General features: G+C 42.7%; 1 protein-coding gene across 5 annotated transcripts in view; it reads left to right on the top strand.

Annotated features, from left to right (window-relative positions):
* Window positions 1-11488, top strand: part of LOC122554192 (ATP binding cassette subfamily A member 4b) — a 151409-nt gene that overhangs the window by 69039 nt on the left and 70882 nt on the right. For all 5 annotated transcript variants that reach the window (XR_015758111.1, XM_087990479.1, XM_087990478.1 and 2 more), the window contains 3 exons: window positions 2706-2837; window positions 9642-9781; window positions 10717-10854. Coding sequence is in view for 4 of the 5 variants with exons in the window: in XM_087990479.1 (XP_087846605.1) it covers window positions 2706-2837; window positions 9642-9781; window positions 10717-10854 (410 nt within the window). In the remaining variant the exon portion in view is untranslated. The remainder of the gene's footprint in view (window positions 1-2705; window positions 2838-9641; window positions 9782-10716; window positions 10855-11488) is intronic.

Genomic DNA, 11488 nt, shown 5'->3' with positions numbered 1-11488 from the left:
CATTTATATAGTGCCTCTCACAACCTCCAAACATCCCAAAGCAATTTGGAGCCAATCAAATACTAGTCGTAGTGTTTTCTCAGTTGTAACATCAGAAGTGCCCAATAAAAGTGCATGATTGTTCACTGCATACGAATTATTGAATCCCTACAGTGTGAAAGTAGGCCTTTCAGCCCATCAAGTCCATACCAACTCTCCAAAGAGCATTCAACCCAGACCCATCTCATCTTTGTAACCCTGCATTTCCCATTGCCCTTCAACTGACTGTGGGATTAAACCCACACAGTGGGAATGTGCAAACTCCATGCAGACAGTTACCTGAGGCTAAAATTGAACCAGGCCTCTGGTGCTATGAGGCCAGCACTAATCACAGAGCCACCATGCCATGTAAATAAAAAGCCAAAGAGATAGGGATGCAGAAAGAATCAGAGACAGGGAGACTAACAGGAAAACAGTTTGGGTAAAAATAAATGTACAAGTTTCCTTAAAATCATATTAAAGTAACTATTAAACTAATGTCCAGAAACATAGGGACAGGAGGAGGCCATAACAAAGACTCACTGCTAGTGTTAGTCGTCAGTATACTCAGGAGATAAGAAAAGAATATGATTTATAATAATGCAAAATTAACTCCTGCAGAAAGAAGCAGAAAGTATTGCATGTTATATAGCTGACTGTGTTAACAAGTCATCCATCAGAATAAAGTCATTTGTTGTAAGAGTTAGTTTCCCTTTGATAACAAATAAATTTCATCTAAACTGTGTAACTACCTCTGTTAAGGTTTGGAGATGCCGGTGTTGGACTGGGGTGTACAAAGTTAAAAATCACACAACACCAGGTTATAGTCCAACAGGTTTAATTGGAAGCACACTAGCTTTTGGAGCGACGCTCCTTCATCAAGTGGTAGTGGAGGGTTCAATCCTAACACACAGAATTTACAGCAAAAATTTACAGTGTGATGTAACTGAAATTATACATTGAAAAATGGATTGTCTGTTAAGCCTTTCATCTGTTAGAATACAGTGATAGTTACACTTCTTTCATGTGTAAATCACAAAACCTTTTTTTTTAAAAGTTGCATTCTCGGGTTAGCTGTTAACAATGGTGATAGCTAGACAATATGTTGAAGGTGTTGGCCCCCCCGTGTTCTCTGTCTATGCCATGATGTTTAGATTGATTCTAATCTAAAAAGTGAGATAACAGGGTTTTACATGAATTCATGCAGTTTTTGAGCAAAGTACAATGTAACTCTGCAAGTACAAATTCACCCCACAACATATATGTGTGCATGTGGGTCTTTGTCTGTGTGTATCTGTATCTGTCTGGATTGGGGGTTGTGATTGTGAGAAAGTGTGTGTGTGTGTGTAGTGAGTGCCGAGTGTCTTAAGTCTGTGAGGGGGTGCATGTGTGAGTGTGGGAGTGTGTGTGTCTGTAAGGGTGTGTGTGGGTGTCTGTGTGCGCGTCTGTGTGTATGTGTGCCCATGTGTATGTGTGTATAGGAGTGTTCTGTTTGTGTGTGTGTCTGTCTGGGTGGGGGTTGTGAGTGTGTGTCTGTGTGTGTGTCTGTCTGGGTTGGGGGTTGTGAGTGTATGTCTGTGTGTGTGTCTGTCTGGGTTGGGGGTTGTGAGTGAGGCTACGACAACGGATGAATGGGCACCGCACAACAATCAACAGACAGGAGGGTTCCCTCCCAGTTGGGGAACACTTCAGTAGTCCAGGACATTCGACCTCAGACCTTCGGGTGACCATCCTCCATCCTTCGGGACAGGCAGCAGCGAAAAGTGTCCGAGCAGAGGCTGATAGCTAAGTTCGGTACCATAGGGAGGGCCTCAACTGGGACCTTGGGTTCATGTCACAGTACAGGTGACCACCATTGCACTATACACACACACGGACACTCCTGCACACTCTCACACACACACAGGCACTCCTATACACACATACACACGGACATGCACACTGACACCCACACACACCCTTACAGACACACACACACTCACACATGCACCCCCTCACAGACTTAAGACACTCGGCACTCACTACACACACACATACACTTTCTCACACTCACAACCCCCAACCCAGACAGACACACACACACAGACAGACAAAGTCCACATGCACACATATATTTTGTGGGGTGAATTTGTACTTGCAGGGTTACATTGTACTTTGCTCAAAAACTGCATGAATTCATGTAAAACTCCGTTATCTCACTTTTTAGATTAGAATCAATCTAAACATCATGGCATAGTCAGAGAACACAGGGGGCTAACACCTTCAACATATTGTCTAACTATCACCATTGTTAACAGCTAACCCAAGAATGCAACTTTTAAAAAAAAAGGTTTTGTGATTTACACGTGAAAGAAGTGTAACTATCACGGTATTCTAACAGATGAAAGGCTTGACAGACTATCCATTTTTCAATGTATAATTTCAGTTACATCACACTGTAAATTTTTGCTATAAATTCTGTGTGTTAGGATTGAGTCCTCCACTACCACCTGATGAAGGAGCAGTGCTCCAAAAGCTAGTGTGCTTCCAATTAAACCTGTTGGACTATAACCTGGTGTTGTGTAGTTTTTAACTATCTCTGTTAAAGATGTGTAACACTTTTCAATGTTCAAATGCTAACCTAAGTTTGTAGGTCATGTGCAATCTTTAGTATTTACTGTTACTGGCTTTCCTTGTGTATCCAACAGGTCAATGCTGATTGGCTTATTTCCACCTACATCAGGGACTGCAGTCATTAATGGCAAAGATATCCGCACAGACATTGATGCAATTCGACAGGAAATTGGCATGTGCCCCCAGTACAATATTTTATTTAACAAGTAAGTGTTATTCATCTGCTCAAAGTCTTCATGATATTAACAGGAAGAGACAGGGTAAATAAAAATGAACTATTTCCACTAGTTGGGAATTCTAGAACTAGGGGGCATAGTTTGAGAAGTAGGACCAGACTGTTCAGGAGAGATGTTAGGAAGCATTTCTGTACACAAAGGGTGGCTGATGTTTATAACTCACTTCTGCAAATGGCAGTGGATGCTGGATCAGTTGCTAATTTTAAATCTGAGATTGATAAATATTTGTTCAGCAAAGATATTAAGGGATATGGGCCAAAGGCAGGGATGTAAAGTTAGATACAGATTAACTATGGTCTCCTTGAATGGTGAAATGTCCCAAAGAGGCCTCTGAAATATCCACCTTCTTCCCCAACCAAGGATTCCCCAGGACTGTGGCTGACAGGGCCCTCAGTGGGGTCCAACCAATCTCCCACACTTTAGCTCTCACACCTTCTCTTCCTTCTCACAAAACCAATAGGATTCTCTTTGCCCTCACAGACCATCCCACCAGCATCCACATTCAGAGGATCATTAACTTCCATTTCCCCTCCACTCCTTGTCTGCCTTCCATAGGGACGATTCCCTCTAGGACACCCTGATTTACTCCTCCTTCACTCCCAACACCCCCCACAGCCCCATGGCACCTTCCCCTGCAACTGCCGAAGGTATAATTCCTGCCCCTCTACCTCCTCCCTCCTCAGTATCCAAGGGCCCGTACACACCTTCCAGGTGAAGCAGCGCTTTACCTGCACTTCACCCAGTCCAGTCTACTACATTCGCTGCTCACAATATGATCTCCTCCATGGTGGGGAAACAAATTGCAGACTGGAATATCTATGTTCTGCTGCAAAAAAGACCTTGAGCTTCCTATTGCTCATCACTTCAACACACCACCCTGTTCACTGACCAACATCTCTGTCTCAGGCTTCCTGCAGTGTTCCAGAGAAGCTCAGCACAAACTGGAAGAACAACACCTCATCTTCTGCTTGGGAACTCTACAGTCTTCTGGACTCAGTATCGAGTTCAACTATTTTAGGGCTTTAGCACCTTCTCCCATGTCCCTACCCCAACCCCACATACCAGGCCCTATCATTACCATAAATAAACCATTGTCAGCCAGTAATGGTCCCCATGAGCAACTTTTGATTCTCCCAGACTGACCTTTACCCATTCCTTCATCTGCCTGATTGTTTTCCTCTCATTTTGGGCTTCATCTCCACCTAATGTTTACTCCTTCCCACTCACCCCACATTGTCTTCTACATATATATACTCCAATGTTTTCCTAGCTACCATCAGTTCTGAAGAAGGGTTACTAGACCTGAAACGTTAACTCTGTTTTCTCTCCACAGATGCTACCACACCTGCTGTGTTTTTCCAGCAATTTCTATTTTTGTCACTGAATGGTAGAACAGCTTGAGGGGCTAAATGGCCTATTCATGTTCTTGTGTTCCTGCGTTCATCATTCTAAGCATCCATTCTGATGATTCTGGCTCTAAGCAATAGAGGTGATTACATAGTACATAGAACGTTACAGCGCAGTACAGGCCCTTCAGCCCTCGATGTTGCACCTACCTACGAAATTACTCTGATGCCCATCTAACCTACACCATTCCATTATTATCCATATGTATGTCCAATGCCCATTTAAATGCCTTTAATGTTGGTGAGTCTACTACTGTTGCAGGCAGGGCGTTCCATGCCCCTACTACTCGCTGAGTAAAGAAACTATCCCTGATATCTGTCTTAAATCTATTACCCCTCAATTTAAAGCTGTTTCCCATTGTGTTAGCCTTCACCATCCAAGGAAAAAGGCTCTCACTGACCACCCTATTCAACCCTCTGATTATCTTATACGTCTCGATTAAGTCACCGCTCAACTTTCTTCTCTCCAATGAAAACAGCCTCAGTTCCCTCAGCCTTTTCTCGTAAGATCTTCCTTCCATACCAGGCAACATTCTAGTAAATCTCCTCTGAACCCTTCCCAAAGCTTCCACATCCTTCCTATAATGCCTTGACCAGAACTGCACAGAAGACCCCAGGTGCTGCCTTACAAGTGTATTGTACAGCTGAAGCAGACCTCATGGCTCTGAAACTCAATCCCCCTACCAATAAACACCAATACACCATATGCCTTCTTAACAAGTCTATCAATCTGGGTGGCAGCTTTCAGGGATTTATGCACTTGGACACCGAGATCCCTCTGTTTATCTACACTGCCAAGAATTTTACCATTAGCCCAGTACTCTGCATTCCTGATACTTCTTCCAAAGTGAACTACCTCACACTTTTCCACATTAAACTCCATTTTGCCACTTCCCAGCCCAGCTCTGCATCTTACCTATGTCCCTCTGTATCCCACAACATCCTTTGGCACTATCCACAACTCTGCCTACCTTGGTGTCATCTGCAAATTTACTAACCCATCCTTCTCCACCCACCTCCAAATTATTTATAAAAATGCCAAACAGCAGTGGCCCCAAAACAGATCCTTGCGCCACACCACTGGTAATTCAGCTCCAGGATGAACATTTCCCATCAACCACCACCCTCTGTCTTAATTCATAGAGTCATAGAGATGTACAGCACAGAAACAGACCCTTCGGTCCAACTCGTCCATGCCGACCTGATATCCTAATCCAATCTAGTCCCACCTGCCAGCACCTGGCCCATATCCCTCCAAACCCTTCCTATTTGTATACCCTTCCAGATGCCTTTTAGATGTTGCAATCATACTAGTCTCCACCACTTCCTCTGACAGCTCATTCCATACATGTACCACCCTCTGAGTGAAAACGTTGCCCCGTAGGTCTCTTTTATATCTTCCCCCCTCACCCTAAACCTATGCCCTCCAGTTCTGGACTCCCCGACCCCGGGGAAAAGACTTTTGTCTATTTATCCTATCCATGACCCTCATGATTTTATAAACTTCTATAAGGTCACCCATCAGCCTTCGACGCTCCATGGAAAACAGCCCTAGCCTATTCAACCTCTCCCTATAGTTCAAATCCTTGTAAATCTTTTCTGAATCCTTTCAAGTTTCACAACATCTTTCCGATAGGAAGGAGACCAGAATTGCATGCAATATTCCAACAATGGCCTAACCAATGTCTACAACATGAGCTCCCAACTCCTAAACTAAATACTCTGACCAATGAAGGAAAGCTTACCAAATGCTTTCTTCACTATCCTATTTACCTGCGACTCCACTTTCAAGGAGCTATGAACCTGCACTCCAAGGTCTCTTTGTTCAGCTAGCCAATTTCTGATCCAAACTACTAAATCACCTTCAATCCCGAAACTCCTTATTTTGTGCAATAGCCTACCGTGCGGAACCTTATCAAACACCTTACTGAAGTCCATATGTACCACATCAATCATCTTACCTTCATCCACCTGTTTTGTCACCTTCTCAAAGAACTCAGTAAAGTTAGTTAGGTATGACCTACTCTTCACATAACTGTGTTGACTATCTCTAATCAAATTATTCCTTTCTAGATGATTATAAATCCTATCTCTTAAAACCTTTTCCAACACTTTACCCACCCCTGAGGTAAGGCTCACTGGCCTATAATTACCAGGGTTGTCCCGACTCCCCTTCTTAAACAAGGGAACAACATTTGCTATCCTCCAGTCTTCTGGCACTATTCCTGTCGACAATGATGACATAAAGATCAAAGCCAAAGACTCTGCAATCTCCTCCCTGGCTTCCCAGAGAATCCAAGGATAAATCTTAACCAGCCCCGGAGTCTTATCTATTTTCAGATCTTCCAAAATTTTTAAAACCTCCTCATTGTCAACCACAGTCCCATCTCATTCAGTAGCCTGTATCTCCATATTCTCACTAACATTGCCCTTTTCCAATGTGAATACTGATTAAAAGTATTCATTAAGCGCTTTCCCTATGTCCTCAGATTCCATGCACAACTTTCCACTACTATCTTTGATTGGCCCTAATCTTACTCTAGTCATTCTTTTATTCCTGATATACCTAGCGAAGGCCTTTCAGTTTTTCTTGATCCTATCCGGCAACAACTTCTCATGTTCCCTTCTGGCTCTTCTAAGTCCTCTCTTGGATCTTTTCTGGCTAACTCTCAAGCCCCTCACTGAGCCTTCATACCTCATCCTCACATAAGCCTTCTTCTTCCACTTCACAAGAGCTTCAACTTCCTTAGTAAACCATGACTCCCTCTCTCAACAGCTACCTCCCTGCCTGATAGGTATGTACTTATCAGACCCACAGTAGCTGTTCCTTGAATAAGCTCCACATTTCAAGAGTGTCCATCCCCTACAGTTTCCTTCCCCATCCTATGCATCCTAAATTTTGCCTAATCGCATCATAGTTGCCTTTCTCCCAGTTATCCCTCTTTCCCCGCAGTATATATCTATCCCTGCCCATTGCTATTGTAAACATAACTGAATTATGGTCACTATCGCCAAAGTGCTCACCTACCTCCAAATCTAACACCTGGCTGGGTTCATTCCCCAGTACTAAATCCAATATGGCATCGCCCCTCCTTGGCCTGTCTACACACTGTGTCAGAAAACCTTCCTGCATACATTGGACAAAAACCGACCCATCTAAACTATAGTATACCCAGTCAATATTGGGGAAGTTAAAGTCCCACATATCAACTACCCTGTTACTCTCGCTCCTATCAAGAATCATCTTTGCTATCCTTTCCTCTACATCCCTGGAACAATTTGGAGACCTATAGAAAACTCCCAATAGGGTGACCTCTCCTTTCCTGTTTCTAACCACAGCCCAAACTACCTCAGTGGATGAGTCCTCAAACGTTCTCTCAGCTGCTGGAATACTACCCTTGATTAACAATGCCATACCCCCCCTGTCTTTTATCGTCTTCTCTGTTTTTACTGAAACATCTAAATCCTGGAACCTGCAACAACCAATCCTGTCCCTCCTCGAGCCATGTCTCTGAAATAGCCACAACATTGAAATCCCAGGTATCAACCCATGCTGCAAGTTCACTCACCTTATTCCGGATATTCCTGGCATTGAAGTACACACATTTCAAACCAACACTCTGATTGCCAGCGCCCTCTCACAACCTTGTAAACCTATCCCTGACCTCACTAACCTCAATCTCCTGTACACTGGAACTACAATTCAGGTTCCCATCCCACTGCTGCATTAGTTTAAACCCCATGAGGAGTAGGGTTAAGTCTCTACGAAGACAGGGAATTGAAGTAAATGATGAGATGGTGCAGTTATGATCGAACAAATCATGTTAGGATTTTGGATCCATGTAGCATGGCCCCAATGTTCTTAAAATAAAAAAATATTATTTCCAATTTTGCTGTATTCTAAACTGTGTTAAAGTTTCCTCTAATATTTTCTGCTTGGTGCATCGATACAAAGTGTAAAAGGAAGGCACATAAAATAGCTGCAGTTCGCTTCCAACTCTAATCAGCATCAGGTTACAAATCGAGTTGGACAATGAACTCGAGATTAGATTAGATTACTTACAGTGCGAAAATAGGCCCTTCGGCCCAACAAGTTCACACCGACCCTCCAAAGAGCAACCCACCTGGATCCATTCCCCTACATTTACCCTTGCACCTAACACTATGGGCGATTTAGCATGGCCAATTCACCTAATCTGCACATATTTGGACTGTGGGAGGAAACCGGAGCACCCGGAGGAAACCCACGCAGAAACTGGGAGGATGTGCAAATTCCACACAGACAGTTGCCCGAGGTGGGAATTGAACCCAGGTCTCAGGCAGCAGTGCTAATCACTGTGCCACCGTGCCACCCATTTTAAGGATTGCTCCCACTGAGGGTGACCTAAAGGTTTACAGTTACACTATGAACTCTTTGCTTTTTAAATATGATTTCTCTATTTATAAACTCCAATTAGATTAGATTACTTACAGTGTGGAAGCAGGCCCTTCGGCCCAACAAGTCCACACCAACCTGCTGAAGCGCAACCCACCCAGACTCATTCCCCTACATTTACACCTTCGCCTAACACTATGGGCAATTTAACATGGCCAATTCACCTAACCTGCACATTTTTGGATTGTGAGAAGAAACCAGAGCACCCGGAGGAAACCCACAGAGACGCGAGGAAAATGTGCATTCACACAGCAAATTGCCTGAGGTGGGAATTGAACCCAGGTCCTTGGCGCTGTGAGGCAGCAGTGCTAACCACTGAGTCAACGTGCCGCTGAGATGCTTCACTTAGTGGGTACTGATAAACAGCATGTTGCACCTTTATTCAACACTTGGTTCAGTGTGAAAGGATTCCTTCCTTTGTAATGTAACATGTTACAGCTGTCACTGGGGCTAAGGATCACTAGAGAAAGCCAAGTGAAATTGACCCATGTGCTTGGACTAGCTGCAACATGCTTTTATTTAGATATAGGTCCTTCTTCATTAGGTAAACATTGATGAGCATGCCAGAGAGTAAAAAAGCAAGTGGTGCTTTGTGGAATGCAATAGCTTTCTTCAGGCCTGGTATCTGTCCAGAGATGTAGTTAATGTTGTTGTTGCCTACAACATCTGCTACACTGCCCAGGGCCTGTAGAATGATTCTGGAGAAGGGGTCTGCATGAATTTCAGCATCTATCAAGATAAGCTCATAGTATCAGCCTGAGAATCTGGTTGACCATCAGTGTGAGCCTGTGAACTGATTGGGGAATCCCTGGAATGCTGACCTGGGGAAGATTGTGTCTTTCCCCGAGTAAGATTGGAACATTGATCTTTAGTGTAATGTTTGAAGGGAACTGTGAGCGGAGTAATCTGATCTTATCTTTATCTTTGCTGTAGCCTAACGGTGGCAGAGCATATATTATTCTATACTCAGCTGAAAGGCCAGACAGCGGAAGAGGCAGAGAAGCAGACAGAAGTAATGTTGGATGAGGTTGGACTTCCTCACAAGAAAGATGAGCTGGCTCAAAATTTATCCGGTAATTTCCAGAACGATCGAAAGCGTGCTCTAGTAGGTAGTGACCATTTCAGAAAATGGCGTGCCCCGTTTAGCCCTGTTCTGCCATTTAATTCCATCACAAACAGACTATCTGCTCAATATTAATGTGCTGTTTGGGACTGCTGTATGCAAAATTACAACAATGACTTCATTTCAAAAAATACTTTGTTCGTGTAAAATGCTACAGGACACTGACGTGCCAAAGGTTGATATTGAAATGCAAGTCTTTCCTTTTAGATTATGACTGATCTATATTGATTTCAATTATCCATCTTTGCTCCACATCCCTTGATACCTTTTGCTGAGCCTAATCTTGAAAACATAATTTGACCCAATATGCACATGTTTTTGACGATAAGAGGTCCAAATTTCCAAAGTTTTTTCCAAGAAAATGTGTTTCCTGACTTCGTTCCAAAATGTCCTTTTTGGGGTTTTTCCGTCACATACAATAAATCTGAGTAAGTCCTGATATGTCATGATGTAAGTACATAGCGGTGACACTATGTGCATCTATATCTTTGAGGACTATGTTTGCATTATATGCTACATTTACAAATTTATCACTAATAAAACTATCTTTTCAGCAAGTGGGCAGAGTCCACATTACACTCCCTGTAACAGTTACAGCAGCAGCTTCTTTCAAAAGGCAGTTGGACAAGCATCTAAAGAGGAAACATTTCAGGGCTATGGGGAAAGGGTCGGGTAATTACATTAGCTGCATTTTTCTTGCAGAGAGTCAGCACAGACTTGACTGGATAAATGGCTTCTTTCGATGCTGTTACCATTCTGTGATAATAACTTTGCAATGAATTGATGATTCTATGTTTACTCTTTGCTTGCATAACTCAAGGCATTAGTATTATAAAAACATGAAATTGTTGACATTTTAAATGGTTTTTCACTGTTCCTGAACAGGTGGAATGCAACGCAAGCTATCAGTAGCCTTAGCATTCATTGGAGCAGCGAAAGTGATCGTTCTGGATGAGCCAACATCTGGAGTAGATCCTTATTCCAGACGATCCATCTGGGATCTTTTATTAAAGTATCGTGCAGGTATAGTGTGCTTCTCAAATTCATTCCAAGAATAAAAATTTAATGCATGTGACAAAATTACCATTAACATCTGCCCATACTGTATCCTGGAATATGACAATTATTCTTTCTAAACGCTGGCAGCCAACAAATGTATTAGAATAAGACACACTTTAATCACATTAACTACAAATAGTCTTACCTCCTCCTGTGTTTATCAAATTCCAGTGCATTTGTGCATGTCGGGTAAGTGATATTGAAAATGAATTTGACATAACAGGACTGACTGTACCACTAAAAGGCATGGAACCTAGAGCTTAATTGTGAAATCAGGCAGAAGATATAAAACTTTGAGTGAATGTATGAATAGATTCAAGAAGAGCTTCTCTCCTGTGTTATCAGACCTTAGAACAGACATCACAAATATTAACGTTGATCTCTCCTCTGCACCTTCCCTGTGGCTGTAACACTGTATCCTACACTCTATTCTGCTACCTTGATGTACTTTAAATGGTTCAGTCTACCCATATAGCAAGCAAAACAATACTTTTCACTGTATCTTGGTATATGTGACAACAATAAATCAATCAATCGATCAATTGCACCAGCCCATTGTAGGAAAGTCTTATATTTTCTTAAATCAGTGTTGATGGTG

Source organism: Chiloscyllium plagiosum, unplaced genomic scaffold (assembly GCF_037043375.1).
Source record: "Chiloscyllium plagiosum isolate Xiang-an unplaced genomic scaffold, Cpla_swu_hap1 HiC_scaffold_9, whole genome shotgun sequence".
Taxonomy (NCBI): Eukaryota; Metazoa; Chordata; class Chondrichthyes; order Orectolobiformes; family Hemiscylliidae; genus Chiloscyllium; species Chiloscyllium plagiosum.
The sequence above is the reverse complement of the archived record's forward strand: the minus strand, read 5'-3'. Positions and strand labels throughout refer to the sequence as shown.